This window comes from Periplaneta americana, chromosome 3 (assembly GCF_040183065.1).
Source record: "Periplaneta americana isolate PAMFEO1 chromosome 3, P.americana_PAMFEO1_priV1, whole genome shotgun sequence".
NCBI lineage: Eukaryota > Metazoa > Arthropoda > Insecta > Blattodea > Blattidae > Periplaneta > Periplaneta americana.
In genome coordinates, this window is record NC_091119.1 from 47690838 (window position 1) to 47710896 (window position 20059).

The 20059-nt window shown below is 35.8% G+C and overlaps 1 protein-coding gene across 1 annotated transcript; it reads right to left on the reverse strand.

Annotated features, from left to right (window-relative positions):
* Window positions 1-164: 164 nt before the first annotated feature.
* LOC138697019 (gustatory receptor for sugar taste 64f-like) lies at window positions 165-19696 on the reverse strand. The gene is made up of 4 exons (XM_069822612.1): window positions 19545-19696; window positions 7628-7925; window positions 5936-6025; window positions 165-281 (listed from the first exon to the last, which is right to left on the reverse strand). Exons 1-4 carry the CDS (start codon window positions 19694-19696, stop codon window positions 165-167), a joined length of 657 nt encoding a protein of 218 aa, XP_069678713.1.
* Window positions 19697-20059: the final 363 nt, after the last annotated feature.

A 20059-nucleotide genomic window follows, 5' to 3' on the forward strand; every position in this document is an offset into this window, starting at 1 on the left:
CCCTGCTCCACACAACATTGTCGACCTCATCTTGTGCAAAACTGAGGATTGATGTATGGATTGACGTCACAGGATGGATTGCATAAAATGGAAACGGTACTCTTGTTTCATTGTTTTATTAACTACCAATCCATACAGGTTTTCAAAGGATTCAAACTCTGTTCCTAAAGTTGTGATCTTGTCAGGTAGAGGCAGAATTCTGTCATGTTGGGTGAACTGCTCTCAGATGTCGTTCCGAACTGCACCAGCACAACTTCATACGTCACGATAGTTCCCGCCAACTGAAAAAAAAAAAAAGAGACGCTTATATGATTAGTTGAATCGTGTACAGGCTGATCATAATTGTATTATTGCTTTGTAGATAATAGAGCTGATGAAATTAAATGAATATCACAGAGACTTACTGTCTGAAACGTATCCAGTACGGTAGTTGATATTTAATTGAATTTGTATGTTAAATAAGGTCTGAAATATTTTCTTTGTTAATTCAGTTCAGCAAAATGTATTATCGAAGTTTTATATCGTTGAATGGTGTGAAACCCTAACAAAAGGAAACTGAATTCTGACCCGCCTCTGAACTACACGTACTGATTCCATTATCACAAATGAATCGTAAATTAAGATATTTTGTGAAATGAAATGCTTGAATTGAGCCATCTGACTTTGCTTAAAATTCCCTCGAGCAAAAAGAAAAGGTGAAACCGTTGCTTACGAGATTATATATAAGCTGCCGCATAGCACGATCGAGAGTGGGTCTCGGAGCGTCATGACAATTTCTGCCGCTAGGTTCGCCTCGCAGTTCTGTTAAATGATGGATAGTTCCCTTACCAAGCATTGTGTATCGTGAAAATTCTTTTATTAAATTTGCATTACTGATCGAGTACGCAGATTATAAACATGCCAAGCATATTACAGTCTTGAGGTTTATTGATGACTTGTTAAATATCAGTATGCAGATTTTGAGCGCCGTTTAATGGAAATTACAATTTTGTGTCCCGAAGGTCTGGATTTGTTCAATTAAAATTTTTTCTTTCAAACTACATTCTTCTGGTTCATTTATTTTGACAAGTTGATTGTTTTCATTTCCGTGTTTTTCCTTCACATTTCGTTCCTTCTAATTTGTTTTAATTGCAGAAAGTTAACTACCGGAGTTTTATACTTGCAGACATAATTATTATCATTATCATTATTATTATTATTATTATTATTATTATTATTATCATCATCATTATTATTAGACTAGTATAGTTCTTAGTTTGTCTTGCCTTAAGACAATGAGTAGCGTTATTCGAGGAAAAGAGTATGATTAAAAATCATTTATAATGCGAAATATTCCACGACAATGGTTAATTAATTACTGCTGAATATTGATACATATACGATTTGCATTATTCAGGATACAACATACGCAGCAATGCGATTTTAATGTTGCGCATGCCGAGTTTAGTATAATGTATTCCCCCTCATCCTCCAAGCCAAATGGAATATTATTACGACATTACGAGTAATAAATAAATAATTACTACAAATATTCGTTGTGATAAACTACAGCTATCACCGCATGGTGTACCGAAGATTTTTCTTTATATTTTCATTAAATTGACATGTCATGAATGACGACAGAAAACAGCTGAGGGGAGCGAGATGCAGACATTACTAAAAGAGAAATGAGCATAGAGGAGAGCTCATGCGCATGTGCCTATGGGCGGCCAAAAAAAATCGTCCCTGAGAATCCTCAGATATTTGTTTATGTTTTGGGAAATCGTCAAATACGGAAACCATTTCTAATCACATATATTGCAGACTAAAATCCTAATTTAATCTAATTCTAACTCGTAACTTAAAAACTGTTCACACACAATAAAATACAACAGCATTTGCTATCACTATCCACTACAGATTAGCAGGCCTATTAGATATTTATTTCACCACTGAAAGTGTGCAAGAAAAATCGCACAATTGTACTAATCACGTATTGTGACTCCAGTTTGCATTAGTCAAAATCATAACAATTCAATGTCAATATATTTTTAAAAAAGAAAGGAAAAAGTTAGGCCCACTTACAAATGATTAAATTATGAATTCAGGGAAATGGAAGATACCTTAAATGACTGGAAATGAATAATAATAGTAATAATAATAATAATAATAATAATAATAATAATAATAATAATAATAATAATATTTATTTATTTAAATTTAAATATACAGAATAAAGAATATAATTAAATAATCATATAATAATTAAATAGAAAAAAATAATACAATCAATATAAAAAGGAGATACAGTAGGTAATATTAACAAAATTTGAGACCGAATGAGCAGCGCTCGTGTTCGGTTGCAGTTCAGATATAATATTAATAGGCCTATAAGAGAATATAACATAAAATAAAATAGAAAATAAAATTAAAGTTACAGTTACAGAAATTATATAATACAATATTAATATAAGAGAAATATAGAAAAAAAAATGAAATAGGAACTAAAATTTAAATTTGTGCGGCAATGGAATTATATAATATAATATTAACACTAGAGAAGAATAATATCGCACGCGAAAAGTAGGGCAATTTATATATATATATATATATATATATATATATATATTTCACAATTATAGAATACAAATATAATATAGGTTGTTTAATTCATACTCATAGGCTATAAATTTAATAATATTAATAATAATAATATAATAATAATAATAATAATAATAATAAATAAATAAATAAATACGTGAAAAGAGTAGACTACAGTGTCATGTAAAATGTATTTTCGTTCATTATTTACGAGAAAGTACGGTGTATGAATTGAACAACAGGAAGGTAGTACCTTAGTTTATAATATGTAATATATTTTAATATTAAGAATGACAGCCATTCATTTTAATATAATTGAGACGTAGAAGTTTTGAAATTACGTTTATTGACCAAAAAATATTGTACGAAGCATTTAATAAGCAACGGCGAGTCTTTCAAATGTCCCAAATGTCGATATCATTCGAGTGTTTTGCTATGAATATCTATAACCGAACAGCGCTCTGAGCGGCGGAATTGGCATTACGCGGGAACCACTTTAGACCCGTATTTCAAGCGCTATGCGCCAACTTGTATAACCTCGCAAGCAACGGGTGAAACACGCGCCTGATAATTCAGCTGTTAGTTTCTGCTTGTACAAGCTGATTGCTTTCTGATCCGCTATTGTCAGCGTTACCGCTGTGTGTCGGTCGGCTGCTGACTGGGTCACTCAGTTATAGAAAACTATATGAACGATTGTTGGAGTTTAATTTAAATGAAAGCCAGATAGAGCATTTGTAATCAATGACAGAGTTGAAAAAAGACATAATTTAAGGGTATATGTACGTGAACGAACAAAAATATTATCAGAAAATGCAGGCTCTATATTTCTAAAATTTTTTCAGGAAATGAACTCACAATTGGGCAAAAATTACAAGGTACCACAACAAGACTTATTAGAACTTCAATATCTGAAAAATTATAAAAAAGTTTGCTAATAATATTTTTCAAATCAGTTTTATCCGAGTATTAAAAAAATTCTGCAGTTATATCATTTGGTGACAACTTTAATATTTTTCCTGCATGTAATAAACACTTATTTCTGAAAAGTAGACTACTCTCAGACATGTACAGTTGCTTATTTTAATACAGTTAATTCTTTATTTGTTATATATAAAATACATTAAAAATTTACATGTTTTTTGACCTAATTTTTCTATTTTTAAAGAAATGGGCATTATTGTAGTCTACCTTCTGCATAAATGCATATTAAATCAGTGTACAAAATTTCAGAATTCTCTCTCTAATGGTTGTGAAGTTATGAAATAATATGTGTAAAATTTTTCAAATTTTGAAAAATTTAATATAAAGTAAAAAGTGAATTTTTAAAAATATCATCAGTAACCTTTTTCATACTTTTATCAGATATTTAAGTTCTAATAAGTCTTGTTGTGGTACCTTGTAATTTTTGTTCAATTGTGGGTTCATTTCCTTATAAAATTTTAGAAATTTAGAGCCTGCATTATCTGATAATATTTGTGGTCGTTCACGTACATATGCCCTTAAGGAAACAGTTACAAATGTTTACCAAGTGATAGTGATACTGCTAGATGTTACTGGAATTGAAGCGGTGAGATCAATAACCATTCAAGTTCACTTGTGGTTATTCTTTTTTTGCAAATTTGAAATGAAATTTTGGATATTATCACAAGTGTTACGACTTTAAAAGTTGGTATACTACTTTGTCTTGATCTCTAAAACAACCAGAATTATTGCGCACAATAAATAATAATTAGGTAAGAAATAAAAAAAAGTTTTTTTTTTTTTCCATTTTTCTCGAAACTTGTGTAAATGGACTTGAATGGTTATTGATCTCACCGCTTCAATTGTGTCAAATTATATCTGACTTGCTGGCGCTATTGAAAGTTTAGGCATTCTCCAGTTTTTAAAGTAGGATTTCAATCTGACAATAAACAGACACAAGCGGGGAGTCCCGTAACATCGCGCTTATTCCGTCATATCCCGGCCACTTAGTCACTCGTAATGAGTGCACCTCTGCACATTAGTGTGTTGGACATTGTGCCACTGTCACACATCTGTGACACAGTGCATGAGGGTTGGCCACTAAAGGGAAACTAAGAGGTGGAACTTAAACTGAGAGGATTCAATCCGTCATCGGAATTGGAATCCGGTGTAACTTAGTGGATAGAGCGTCAGCATGTAGCGCTGAAAACCCGGGTTCGAATCCCGGTGACAAAGAGAATTTTTCTCCGTTTCACTTATCCTTCATCATATAACGCAGAATTCCTGCACGGAAATATCATATACACTTCGGTACATCGTAATAATACTCCAAATATATTTATGCTCGACCATGCCGAAATGTAGTAATTATACACATGGTAGCAGCCCTTTAATGGACCTCATTAAAGTACACCTATTCATTAAAGTTCAGGTTTTCCACCAATCACAAAGCAATATGAAAGCGTAAGTATCGATTATTCTAGGATATGCAATCGAAAGACAACTAGCGAAACGTCACTTAGGCTGGAAATCCAATATTGTCGCAGAAGGTTATGTTCTGTTACTATAATAATTAGCGTTAATTGTAATTAATATTCAAATAAATTCAATTTGTCATCTCGTTTTTTAATGTCTAAATCAATTTCCAGGTTATATCAAGATTAATGTTCATTTTACTCTCTAGATTATATCAAGGTCAATGACATTTGTTCCTCGGAAAAATCAATACTTTCCCCTCTGCGCATATCTCACAATTTACGAGATATTGCACAAGGTCACTTCCGCTCCCCAGTCAGATAAGAATAATATGAATACTTATGAATAATTTGAAGTTAGAAATACGGTCGAGCATAAAAAGTCGTATGAAACTTGCCTATAATGGTAATTAAGACGCTCGTATGAAAATGATGAAACTCGCTTGCGCTCGTTTCATAAACATACTCGCGTCTTAATTACTACCATTATAGGCTCGTTGCATTATGTACTCATACTATTTCGTCACACGTCAAATGGCAATTTCTCCCGTAGTAATACACTAGGTCTCTGAGCAGTTACATTTACGTTGTCTTGCTAGGCTTAGTTTAGCTACTGCAGTTCTCGGTGGTTTTGTGGTGACCATGCCAGACGTTGAATCCCGAGGTCGCGGATTCAAACACAGCAGAGAATTTTGGACATTTGCGGTCTACAAAATCCTAAGCATGACTTTCTCCTAGAAATTTGTAACATTTGGAGTCTCTTATTGTAGATTTACGACATGTAAAAGAATCCTGTACTTGATAGAGGGCTGCAAGAATATTTTCGGCAGTCTTTTCTCGCCAACGTTTATTTTCGACGCCGAATAACCTCCTCAGTCGAAAGCTTTGTTACTTAAATTACTACTAATTCAGATACTTACTGTGAGCAAAACGGTTCTCGTTACAGGAAAGAAGTTAAGTCCAGTAAGAGAGATATTGTCAGTTGCAACTTGGACCAAGAACCTGTGAATCTGGAAAGAAAATATAATATATCAATGTTTTCAGAGAAAGTAAGCAGAGGTTTAAATATCAGCTAGAAAACAAAATAAATTCGTTAAATGCATATCAGACTTCTCAAGTTGTATAATTTAATCACGCCATCTTATACATACTAGGACTAGGATTTATCATTCTGATATGAAAGCTATATATGAAAAGAATAAAGAAATATGAATTCGGTACGTTTAATCAGTTGACCATGTTTAGAAATGAGCAGGCTTTGGTAATTTGTAAAACAACCGAATATCAGGCTTCGACTTAGCAATCATAAATAATGTTCTCTTGTTTTACAGTTTTACAGATTGTTAGGGGCTGTTCATTTGAAAGTACGAGTACATGACCCACTATTTATTTGTTTATGTTATATTTATATATTAATTAACTTATTTACATACAAGTATACATTTAATTTATTAATTAGGTTAAATTAATATAGGTTATATGGGAAAAATAGAGAAGGTAAACATGCGAATTCTAAATAAGGCAGTAGGACAAGTGGACGGCTTAAAATATTACTTTTGGTATACTGCAAGCAGTAACATGAACTGCTGCAAAAAATCAAAACGAGGATAGAAATAGCAATGGAAGCTTTTAATTATAAAAGAAGCATCTCCTGTAAGACTCTGGAAAAATAACTAAATAAGATACTAATGAAGTGCTTTGTGTGGAGTATGATATTGAATGGGGCAGAAGAATGGACATTACTACAAATTGAAGAGATGTGAATAGAAGCTTTTGAAATGTGTATATTGAGAATAGAGGATGTGAAATGGACGGAGAAAAAAAATGGTGTGTTGGAAAGAGTGGGTGAAGAAAGAATAATGCTGAAACTAATCAGGAAGAGAATAAGAAATTGCTTGAATCACTGGCTGAGGAGAAGCTCTCTGCTGAAGAATGTACTAGAAGGAATAGTGAACGGGAGAATAATTCGGGGCAGAAGAAGATATCAGATGATAGACGATTTTTAATTTTTGTAGGTTATTTTACGACGCTTTGTCAACAAATTAGGTTATTTAGCGTCTGAATGAGATGAAGGTGATAATGCCGGTGAAGTGAGTCCGGGGTCCAGCACCGAAAGTTACCCAGCATTTGCTCATCTTGGGTTGAGGGAAAACCCCGGAAAAAACCTCAACCAGGTTACTTGCCCCGACCGGAAATCGAACCCGGGCCACCTGGTTTCGCGGCCAGACGCGCTGACCGTTACTCCACAGGTGTGGACTTGATAGACGATATTAAGATATATGGATAATATGCGGAGACAAAGAGGAAGAGAGAAAATAGGAAAGATTGGAGAATGCTGGGTTTGTGGTGTAATACCTGCTCTTGAACAGAAAGCAATGATTGAATGAATAATAGTTATATAGAAAAGTATACGTCTGAAAAGATATTTCTGGCACATTCCTGGAACATCAAGCTCGTGTTCATCAAAATAAGAGAATAATATACTAAAAAGAAGACTCATTGACTGAATTAGTCCTTCATTATTTTTCTACAGAGTTCTTATGGCAATGCTAATTTCTGTGTCGTGTACCCAGAAAAGCACGCGGTACATCTTTTCTCCATAGGGTTCTCACCTCGATCTGGTAGTTATGAGCCGGCACTGAATACAGCACATTCCTGGCAACACGACTCTCGTCATGGACACTTGCAGCATAGAGAGCCATTGCCACTGTGCGCAGGATGAGGTAGCTAAAGGAGACGTAGAAGTACGTCATCTGCACTGCGCTTCCAGAATGACTGTAACGAGAATCAGACACTTGAACAACCCAGCCGTCGTTAATATACTGTGACAGCCGGGAGTCGATCGCGCGTCCCACAGAGGGCGGGGAGAGCGAGAGACGAGCGGCGCGGCGGGGGAGGTTGCTCGCGCATCTGGTGCATGGGTATTTGCGGTGTGGTACGAAGCAAAGGGGATGCAAAACTGCAGGTGCTGCGCTGGCGAGGTGAAGGGGGGAACGAAACCTCCCGAACAGAATCATCCAGGAAAAGAAGCAGCGAGAACAGAAGTCTGTAGAAGCAGAAACTTCGAGGCTCGAAGGTTCGCGAAGTGTGGTTTAAATAATACAAAGCCAGCAGCCTTCGAAGAGAGCCAGTTCAGTACTGGACAGCGAGTTCAGCTTGTGAATCAGCAGCGCCCAGGAGTCTAGGGTTCGACACGCGAGTGAACTTGAGCGGCGTCCAGGCGGAAGCAACGCAGTTGGAAGTCTTGAGTTCGAGTGCAATGGACTGTCTCCGGAAGTCTTGATTTCGAGTGCAGTTGACTGTTTCTGGAAGTCTTGGGTTCGATATACTGTGAACTTGGGTGATGAAGCTAGAAGAACTAGCTAAGGCAAACGAACTGTGAACTGAGAACTGACAGTTTTGTGTTGTAAATAGTGCTTTGTGAACATTAGTTGAGATTAGGAGTACATTGTTGTTCTCAATAATCCAAGTGAATTGTCATTGTTATCTGCGGAGTGCAATAACGAATACTGTGTTGCTGTGTGTAGTGAAATACCCATTGTTGACGGGAGTGTTTAAATTCAGTTATAGAAAGCCATTGTTGTTGTAATAAAAGTAACATTATTGTGTTGAATTAAAAGTCACAATACGAATATTCAGAACGGACGAATTTCATGACCCAAAAAGCTATCAAAAGTAAAATTTATCAGGTTTTCGTTGAGCTACAGGTGTTATTACGTGTGCTCCCTGTGCTATGTGACACACGTCGAGATAATAATCCATCTCTTCTCACCACACACGCCGGAGTATTACCCCGTCAATCGTAGCTGCAACCGCTGTCATCCTGTTCCTCAGAGCTTCTAAATTGAAGAGTCCACTGCAAGAATGATGGATGTCACTTTCTTGTCGAAAATGAACCAAGACTGTCAATGCATAGCTTAAGACATATAGAATGTACATAGAGAGTTACATGGCATTAACACTGATAGTCATTGTCCAGTAATGATCGGAAAATCACAGTTAAACTTTGAGCGCTAAGCATTTCAATCTTTCAATTGCTTCGCAACTCAAGCTTTCAGGTATAACTCCCTGTAAAGTTAATTTGAATAATTTCGAGGGAAAAATTGTTCCGGGGCCGGGTATCGAACCCGGGACCTTTGGTTAAACGTACCAATTGCTTCTCCTGCAAAATGTATTCCAAATTACATCCATAATTCTTGCAGTGGACTCTTCAATTTGGTGCGAAGGGTGATACATACGGGGGATCCCGACTGCGCGCAGACCCAAAATTTTACCTGCCCTGAAGTGGTCAACTGCGCGCGCGGTCACTTTTCGAAATAGGTCAACTGCGCTCGGAGGAAAGCATAAATTAAGTTGGCACTACAGCATTTTCTTTCCCATTTTCAGAGACTTAGGACTCTCTATGACTGCCAAGCTACACCAGTCATACAATCTACAATCCTACCATTCCATATTACCTCCAAAAGTACCAGCTAGAAGAGCTTGAAATAATCGGACTTCTGATTGGAGCAAGAGGTACCGCTACTCTCTTCATGAAAGATGTGTTTAAGAGGCTTGGAATACCTACATCTATTATTCCGATTGTAACTTTAGCTGCATTGAAAGGATCAATTGCTCTCCTGAAGCATCACCTATATTCGAAATGAAACCAAGTTCATTAGCATTCTTTACTTTTTTGTAACACTTGCCTCTCTAAAACTAGGTATATTTCCACCAATCACAAAATGTATTTGCAGCTATGTACTTGGAGTTTCATTGTCAAAACAAAATTAATGGTTCACTGAACTTGTAAACATTTCTAAGCCACCGGCGTGGCTCAGTCGGTTAAGGAGCTTGCCTGCCGACCTGAAGTTGCGCTCGGGCGCGGGTTCGATCCCCGCTTGGGCTGATCACCTGGTTGGGTTTTTTCCGAGGTATTTCTCAACCGTAAGGTGAATGCCAGGTAATCTATGGCGAATCCTCGGCCTCATCTCGTCAAATACCATCTCGCTATCACCAATCTCACCGACGCTAAATAACCTCGTAGTCGATACAGCGTCGTTAAATAACCAACTGAAAAAAAAACATTTCTATGGTTAAGTAGTCTTTGTCCCTTGTGGCAGCTCACGAATAGTGAGAAGATTTCTAAATTCTTGCTTAAAAATGGTTTGTCATATACCCATGCCCATAATGGGGCACTCGTCAAGGCATTTAAAAAGACACGGAAACTATTTTCATTTCTCATGATAATAATAAGAAACGCTTTTAAAAAATTCAAAAGTGTCATTGTTCCATTTCTGTACTTTAAAATCAATTCCTTTATATACTGCACATGTTTTTCACGTTTATTGTTAGATCGGTGAGGCCTATCAGTAGCATTCATTTTAATGTAGGTGCTGGTCTGAGTTTGAATGATAGCGTCAACAAAATGATAGGATGTGCACTGTGAAAATTAATGCCGAAAGCCCTGTGGAATGCCTCAAGCATTCGTTGTTCTTTTAGAACTTATAGTATTGGAAACCCACATTCTGAATCTATGAAGTTCGTTGTCAAATAATCAGCAAAACATGTAACATTTTCACTGTCGGATTTAATGCTCATTAAATCTTCAACAAAATCATCCCCAACTTTGTAGGGAGAGAAAAAAGCCAAACCATACACCGAGTGTAACCATTTACCTATATCAGCGTTATTTTCTTCATAAACGGAAGGTAGTCCTAACGCCTGAATTTTCCTCCACTGGGCATGCGTCAAATGAAATCTACAACTCACTGCTATTTATGAAAAGGCCACACCTGACTAACTGCTTTGCATATAACTACTTCGAAATCAGACACAATGATTGACGGTTGAAACTTAATATTCATATCATCACAAGCATTTACGCTTTTTTTTTTCGTACATAACTGCTGTTTCGTTTGGCAACAAACAAAATACTAAGGGGTTGTACTGACCATTGTTTGAAACATGAATTGTAAATAACTGATAAAATATTTTACAGCAGTAGTCGAAGGTACCGTTTTGTTACAATCACAAAAACTAATGATAATAGTGCTACCAAGTCGCAAATAAAATACTCTCGCGCAGTCGACCTGTTTACAGCATACCTCATCTCGCGCAGTCGACCTGTTTGCTGAAGTGATGCTGAACTGCTCTCGCGCAGTTGGACAAACAGTAAAGCTTTTCGCGCGCAGTCGGTACACACCCGACATTTAAACATTATCTTTCATGTAACTCTATAAAAAGAAGACACAAGGGATCAGATCTGGTGACATCGGAGGCGTCCGTATGAGAGCTTGATCGTCGTCAGTAGCGTGTCCAATCCAACGTTTTTGGAGATGCTGATTATGCTGAAAGTGTGTAGGAGCGCAGTCTTGTTGAAAGATGAAGTTTTATCTGCCTTCCAAGACCTGTGGTGTCAGCCATTGTGTCAGCATATTCAGATAATCTTAGAAAGCATGTTGAAATGCTCAGATAGTCAATATAATATGATATATTATAATATAATATTCTAATTGACATATCACAAATATAAAAGGTCAATGACACTTACCCATGTAAGTGATCATTGTGTACTATACAAATATAAAAATTAAAAATTAAGCAAACGTTTTCGCCCTTCGGGCATCATCAGGCTTTTTTTACATACAATATCTTGTACATTTTGTCTCTTATTGTGGAACAAATGATTAATCACAACCTTTGTAATAATAAAGTTCAGTCGGCAAGATCATCGTAACTAAGTCAACCGCATTTCATCATAAAACCCAGTCTCAAAAATCGTCTCAATGTAAATATCAACACAGATAACCTGTGCAGTACACACGATCTTAAATATTGATTTCACCATAACAAGTAATGAACCATTGAGACAAGACTAGCAGCAAAACATCCAATTAATGAAATTATGAAGTTTAAAGAGGAACGAAATGTTTTTATCATGTTCACAGTTTTATGATGTTATAATTTAAACACAACACAGCAGTGCAGCCACAATTTTATATCATTATTATGTATTAAATTTTCATATCTGTACATTAATTTTAGATTGTTAATTACCATAAGTCAATTTTAAATAGTCACTATATTCATTATTAAAAAAGGTTATGATTAATCAATTGTTACACAATAAGAGACAAAATGTACAAGATATTGTATGTAAAAAAAGCCTGATGATGCCCGAAGGGCGAAAACGTTTGCTTAATTTTTAATTTTTATATTTGTATAGTACACAATGATCACTTACATGGGTAAGTGTCATTGACTTCTTATATTTGTGATATGTCAATTAGGCTGAATTAATAAAACAATATTATATTATATTATATCATATCCAGATAATACTGTTCTTTACTGTCTTCTCAAGAAAGAAGCCACCATGTCTAATTGTCGCGTCTGCCGGCCAATCAGAGTACTTCGTCTACTCCCGCTGATATTTAAACGAAACCTGGTAGATTTTGTTTTGCTCACTTTTATTTCATTGTTGTAAGTCTAATACCTTGGGAGCAAAATGAAAATGATATCGGGGAATTCATTTATAGTAGCTGTACATAAATAAATGAGCCGTTCAGAGCAGAAGTGGTGTAAGTCAAAATTGGGTAATGAGGTTTAAAGTAAAAATTCTGTAAAATACAGCGCAAAGTAACAATTAATATGTCCTTCGTGCTAATCAATTGTTACACAATAAGAGACAAAATGTACAAGATATTGTATGTAAAAAAACATTTTGACTACTAATAGTTTAAATAAACTGAATATTAATTGCTACTTTGTGCTGTATTTTACAGAATGTTTACTTTAACCCTCAGTATCCAGTTTTGACTTACACCACTTCTGCTCTGAACGGCTCAAATATTGTATAATTAATTGAACCCTTGAGCGGAAGAGTGGTATAACTAAAAAAAATACTAATTTTGCGTTACAGCTAGGTTCTCATCTATAAGGTTGTTAGCTATTAACTGGTGAAATGACATAATTTTGTTTCAAAGATTAGCCAGTAGAAAGAGCTTAAATCTTTTTATACTAACTGGAATCGCCGCGTCACTAACTGTGAAGTACCTCATAACGCCTGCTAGTAGCTTCCCTGCACAATTGTATGCCATCACTTATTGCATAAGTTAAAGTTATGTTTGTATACTTCTACAAAATCATATTCAAGTTGTACTGATCTTGTCAGTGAATGAGTTCAATTGGAAGAGGGGAAGAAACGTTTGCGTGATAATTCGATACATAAACAGGCGAAAACTAAGATAGATCGTATTATTGGGAAAACGCAAGTCACAAAAAAGGATATGGTAATACCTGCAAAAGTGTTTCAAGATAAAATCTGTAGCTGTGTTAGTTGTCTAGTTGTAAGTATTGTACGTTCGCTCGGAGAAAAACCAGGAGGTGGGGGCTGAAAGCAGAAGGCCACACAAGTTACTGCCGTTTCCTTCGTCCCGCCCAGAGGTAAACAACACATAGTTGCCAGTTCTGTAACGACTTGCAGTGTACGTAGTTTGCATTATCTGTTTAGTTTTCTTAGTGTACACTAAAATTAGTGAAATATGTGGCGTCCATGGGAGTCTGTTGAAGAGTGATGACGACAGTAATTGTACTGTTCGTACTTCTCCTGTTGGAAGAGGTAATTCATTAGAGAGACAAGCTGCACATATTATAAAAAATGTATACCTATTTTTTAGTGAATAAGAAGGCAAATGTGATTCACAACTTCTAAAACTGTTCGCGCTGCGTGTGTTTCAAGGTCATTAGTGAAGAAAATAATTTCTATCAATAAAACCAGGTATAAAACTATTAAAAAGAAAACTCAGACTGCATTACAAACAGTTACGAAATTCAAGAAACTTGATGATTTCAGACGTGACATAATAGACCACGACGCACCATTTATCAATGTCACAACAACCACATATCTCCTACATTGGACATCATTTTAAGTGCAGTGCAAGAAGACGCAAGGTACAGATTGCGAATTGCTGTATTTGTAAAAAAAAAAGTATGACCCGTACTGTTCTCAAATTTGTGAAATTAAGAAACTTATTATATTAACTGCATAGAAGAATAAGAGTAAAACTATTAGCTAATATAAGACTCCAATAAATATACTTTTTTCATATTTAGAAAATGGGTCTCAGAGACTCAACCCATGCAGTTACCTTTTCATGCCCGTTCAGTGTCGGGTTAATAAGAGTAGGTCTAATAATAATAATAATAATAATAATAATAATAATAATAATAATAATAATAATAATAGTAGTAATAATAATAATAATAATAATAATAATAATAATAATAATAATAGGCTAACAATAATGGCAATGTTATTAACATAGATCGTAAATGGGACGTTTAAGTGACTTACTCTAGTACATATTACAACGCTGTTTCCTTAGTCGCTTGTCGAGTTGTGTAACAACCACTGCTTCGGTAGCTTACTCACTTAGTGCACTCCTTTTCCTGGTTTTTCTTCGAGCGAACATACAATAACGGATTTTTGAAGAGGATAGGAAATATACGTGTGTGCGAGATCGTGCGTATTTGCTTGGTTTCCGCACAAAACCAATCCGCGGAAATTCTAAAATTCACATTCAGTATTCCCAACCTAACACACATAACAATTTCCCTCTTCTTACCGCTTAAGTGACATATTGATTTTACTGCTTTAGGATTTTAACATATTATTTTTAGAGACGTTCAATATAGTAATGATTATAAATTGGAAACTTACTACTGCAATTTCACCTAAATTGCACTGTTAATTATTGTTTTTAAATATTTGCAAAAATTAAGTAAACTCTACAACTCCACTAAAGTTACTGCATTCGTGAAGCAAGTAACATTAAGGAAGCCGTGAAAAAATCAACACGATTCCACATGCCGATGTTATTACTGCAATATGTTATATAAATAATATTGTTAAAATATTAAAATGAAAAATAAATCATTACATAACCTTACCGTTTGTTTTAAGCTCGTATTTATAGACTGGGGGAAAAAAAGACAGACGTAGCCCTATATCACGGCTTGCTGGAGTATAGTAACCACAGAAAACATTTTAAAGCAACAATGTTGAAGATAGATACTTTTGTTTTACAAATTTTCCGTCATTGAACAGAAACCAAGATGGAGATTTCATTGCAACTAATTAGAAATTCCGCTTTCAGGTATGTAATAAACGATAATGTACGATACACGAGCGGTATGTTTTCTTTCAATTCTCGGAAATTAAAGAGCTCAACTACGTTTCGCTTTTTCAAACATTTCCTCGAACATGAAAACTTCAACATACCGCTCTTGTAACGCATATTACTATCATTCGATTTTGGGCTTCAGCAGATTATTCTCATCAGAATGCTTATCTATCGGGACTAATTCGACGGATGCCGATTCAGCAACATCGCCCAGATGAAAATTCGGAAACCCAAGTTGGCCACATGTAAGTAAGTCTACATTCTCAACTTGAAAACACAGGGCGTTAATGTGTGCAAAACGTATTTTTGGAGACATTCGCCGTGCCTAATAGACAAGTTTAAAGGCTTCAATAGAAGGAAGAAGTCTGTAAACCCCCTGGAGAAAGCCTGCGTGGTAAAAACACTATTAATAAAAAGTCATCCGAAATTCTTAATGTCGTCAGGGAACATACTGAAAAGTTTGTAAAAAATATTTTGATTGAAGTTTAACTGTCCAATCCCATCTCCTCTCGCTAGTTTAGGAGGCGCAGATGGATAAAAATGTTAACATTTAAAATAATGTAAAAAATGAAAATCTAAGACTCGACAGGAGATACTGTGGACATTGTTATGGAGAAGAACAGTCGTATATGTAATTGAGTTGTACCAGTTTACCTCAGTTTCTATCTAGTTGTTTATCGAAAAAGCGGTGCCTTGTATTTCAGACACAATCTATCGCTTTTTCAAGGAAGAAAAAGTATTATATCTATACCATATAATATGTTGGAAATATTTTTTAATGAAAATGAGGAAAATGTAAAGAAAAAATTAACGACGAGTTTTAAATGCAAGCAAACGAAAAACCTTAAGTTCCCATGCATTAGCCTGCATACATTCGCGTTGTACCATTTTACCTGTCATCGGCTCAATTATTAACTAACTTTCGTGACCGTGAGGTAGCATCTAGAGATGAACAAAACTAACTGCCGCTCTCGCTCGCTGTGTTTGCTGCATTTGTCTTTCGAGTCTCGTCTCGTCATTCCCGCTGCGCTTCGAGTCTCACTCGTTATTCTCAAAATAGCATTTGGTCGGCGTGGAAAGATTTCGTAACTTTGAATAACATACATCATTGAAATAAATAACATAATGTTTAAACGAGACAAAAAGACAAAACAGAACAGTATCTTAGTTATCAAAATGTTCTGGTTCTATTATATGATATGACTTATGGTTATATAAGTAAAACAAAAATAATTCTCAAATAAATTTGCATTTCTAAGGAACATAAAACATGACATTAATATTTTTTTTTACTTGAGATTGCACACTTGATCTTAAACATATGATAAGAAAATTCGTAGCCTTTTAATAAGGGCGTAGTAATTAAATAAAGACTGGGGAACGGATTATTATACACTGAAAGGTAGAGATGTTTCAAATAGGCTACTTGATTGTTTATACCAGGGGTCGTCAGCACAGAGCACGCTGGGGCTAGCCTCTCTTACCCGCGGAAAACGCAGTGCACCATAGTGCTCTCGTATCTGCTAGCGGGTATGCCCTCTATCTCTCCCTGTTGCACGACGGCGCACACGGGACAGCACCGCATACGCGTTACACATTTCAGCGAGTGCTGACGACCACTGGCTTACACATATATAACAGTTGCCAAAGTAGTTAAAAGTTCAGTCAGGTATAAACAACTGCTGACTTCGGGAGATGATCAATATCGAGTCTCGGAACACTCACAACCAGTCTTTACGTCAAGGACGCGACTTAATACAACATTGTCGTGCGGGTTTTCGGCTTTGCGGGCGCTGTTAGTCTCGTTTTCTCGAACTGTTCATCTCTAGGAGCATCATCAGGGACGACACTTTGTCCCAGTTCGCCACGAGGTTCACTGGTACTGGTGTATGGAGTACCTGTGTTTACTAGTTGATAGGAGCAGTCCAGCGACAGCACGCGACTGTTTGCTGGTATAGATCGGCGGAACGAAAATGCACGTTTCTACAGGTTACCACTGCAGTACAATATGTATGAGCGTAGCATAGACTATGCCTTGATTAGTTACATATTTACAATATTACTTACACATATTTACAGCACCATATACAACAACGAATTGCACACAAGTATTTGCAATAGAGTTACGTACATTATTCTGATACAAACTGTAGTCCGTTACAATATATAACAATGTGCATTTTTAAGTGTGAAAAAGAGAAATTTGTTCTGTTTTCACTTAAAATGTGCTTGTACTGCGAGAAAGTTCGCTCAACATCGCACGATGTTATACATAGGTGCATCTCAAAAAGATTAACAATAGTTTCACTGTTTAATTTTTCCTAGTATTTTCGATGTCAACAAAAATTTCTTTCCTGGTTCATTGGAGGACATCACTCCTACAACAACGTGAGCTACTTATCGTCCCACAGCATCCGATGTCTCATCTATAGATAGAAATATTTTGTTACTACTTATAGCTGTTCAAATGGGTTCAGAGATTTTTCGTATATGCAGAGGATAAATAAGTTGTACGCATTGATGTCATACTAGGCAGTTTTATAGACGTGTATTTTTTCATAAACGCTGAAATTGTGGATTACTGAGCTTGTGTATTGGACTATTCGCCGATATCATCACCTCGCACAAATCATTATAAAATTCAGAGTTTGTAAACCGTGCAGATGAGAGAAATAACGGCAAACGTTCATTATGCTTTTTCGTTTCATAGTGCTTTTGCAAATCTTTACGAACATTTATCCTTAGTTCTGTGTTGCACACTTTACAGCGTATGTTGTCACCCTCCACACTGAAATACTCGCTTCCAAACGCAGTTGGAATTGCATTCAGTTTAGGGTTCTTGTCTGATTACGTTGTATTATGTTTACACTACTGCACACAGAGTCACGATCACAACCACCTTGCCATTAAGTGACAACAGCACCAATACTACTGTAGGAACTGTAGGTAAGCCACTACAATGAAAAACAAGCACGCAGCGGCAGAGAGCAGCATAGGTTCGAATCCTAAACAAATGAAACGTACGTACGTTCTTCGGCGCAGCACACACAGGTTGCCCTTTCCTGTCACAGTGCAGTACCTTCGAACCCATTGCCTCCGTGACGTCAATATAGGCAAGCAACAACCAACCTAAAATCCGTCCGCGCTGGGATAAAGTGTCGTCCCTGAGCATCACACTGTACAGATACGGAACTAAATTTTTGAGCCAGTCTTCATGGGAGTCCACCTGTATCTAATCAACAATAATTTCGCACGACTATCCACAAGTAGCATATATATAGAGGGGCTCTGGTTTACTGCATATGCGCAGTATGTTGCAAGCGAAACTTATACAGGGACATCACTTTATTTTTACCAACATTTTTAACATTAACCTGGCTATACTCGGAAACACTGTTGCCCCCTTCCATTACAGGAGTTTGATGTTACTAGTGCAATATGTAAACAAATCATTTTACTAGGTATAGGAGGAGAGAAAAGTAGTGTATCCATTTATGTTGTAGGAAAATACGATATTACTATTTTCAGTTTGATCATCACTTTTACGGAATTTATCAAAATACAGTAGAGTAGTAACATTAAAAAAAAACTCAACTTTTCAGGCGGCTATGTTCGTTATGTAATGTCTACTTTATTTAGCATATTAATTATTGATGTTAACATACAATATAGAGAGTGCATTTAAATTGAGGGGGTCATAAGTAAAGGGTTGTAAGTGCACTTAAGTTACTTTTGTGAAAATGGGGTTTAAATATTTAAGCTTTCGTAAAATCGGTGAAATTTTTATTTAAATTTTAATGTGTGATGCGATTAAAATATCCCTTTGCCACTAAAATTTTAGATACTTTTTCTTACATTGGATGCACTTAACTCATGTTATTACAAATGTCACTAGCATTCCTTTGCTTCTAGCCACCTCAATTCAAAAAAAGCTAATCTGAATTTTTAAACAAGTTGCTGAAATGGTTGCCGTTCATTACAATGCAGGCTTCAATTCAGTACGCATATTATTAAAAACATTTTGAAGCATATTCTATGAAATTGAATTTATCGTTTCTTGAATATAATTTTTAGTACGATATTATTAATATAGGTTCTTTCTTCTATAGAAAACGCAATCATATTTATGAAACACACTATACACTGCAGTGTTCACTTCACTGCTTGAAGACTTCGAATGCAACAGCGGCCGTAAGTTTGTGTGTCTGACGGGAGCAAGGACATTAGTGAAGGGGTGGGAGTGAAGTACATTCAGAAATGCAGGTACAATAAAAATGCAAGTAAAAATAAAATTATGTCCCTGTACAAGAAAGGAACTACAAATTTTATTTCTATATCTATACAATTATTATAAGCTCACCTCATGCTGTTAAGCAGTTGCTGGCAAATGAAAAAGAGATTGGTGGCGAAGCACAAGAGAACGATGCTCGACACGCAATTGTCCACATTTGACGTCAGAAAAGAGAGAGCGTTGTAGTCCTCGCGCGTCGATCTCCAGAAATTCTGCGGCATCACCTGCAAAAGTACACCTCATCACATTCGAAAATATAGTAGGACCAATGTTTAAGAAAATATTAAGAAATTTCGCCGTATCAAATACGCAGTTAATGGAAATGATGGTATTGAAGTGGTATTTTGGTAAGAGTAGTCCGAGAATTCGAGTTTAAATTGTGTTTCTCTTGTACATTTCTGCTCAAAGTTCTTCTTTTTCTTCCGCACATAATCTGAGTTTATTAAGTTTTCCAGCTATATCTTCATCTTTATGAATGTAAATACTGCACCCACAAGTATTCGTTTTAATGTGTTTTAATTTTGCTGCTAATGATTAGTTTAGTTCCGGAGGGTATTTTAAATAAAAGCTATAGAATTCGTCTT

Coding starts and splice junctions, on each gene's coding strand:
- LOC138697019 (XM_069822612.1), bottom strand. CDS start 19,696: ATGCCGCAGAATTTCTGGAGATCGACGCGCGAGGACTACAACGCTCTC. Junction 6,026..7,627: donor CTCATAACTACCAGATCGAG/GTGAGAACCCTA, acceptor TTTTCTTTCCAG/ATTCACAGGTTCTTGGTCCA. Junction 282..5,935: donor CGAGAACCGTTTTGCTCACA/GTAAGTATCTGA, acceptor TTTTTTTTTCAG/TTGGCGGGAACTATCGTGAC.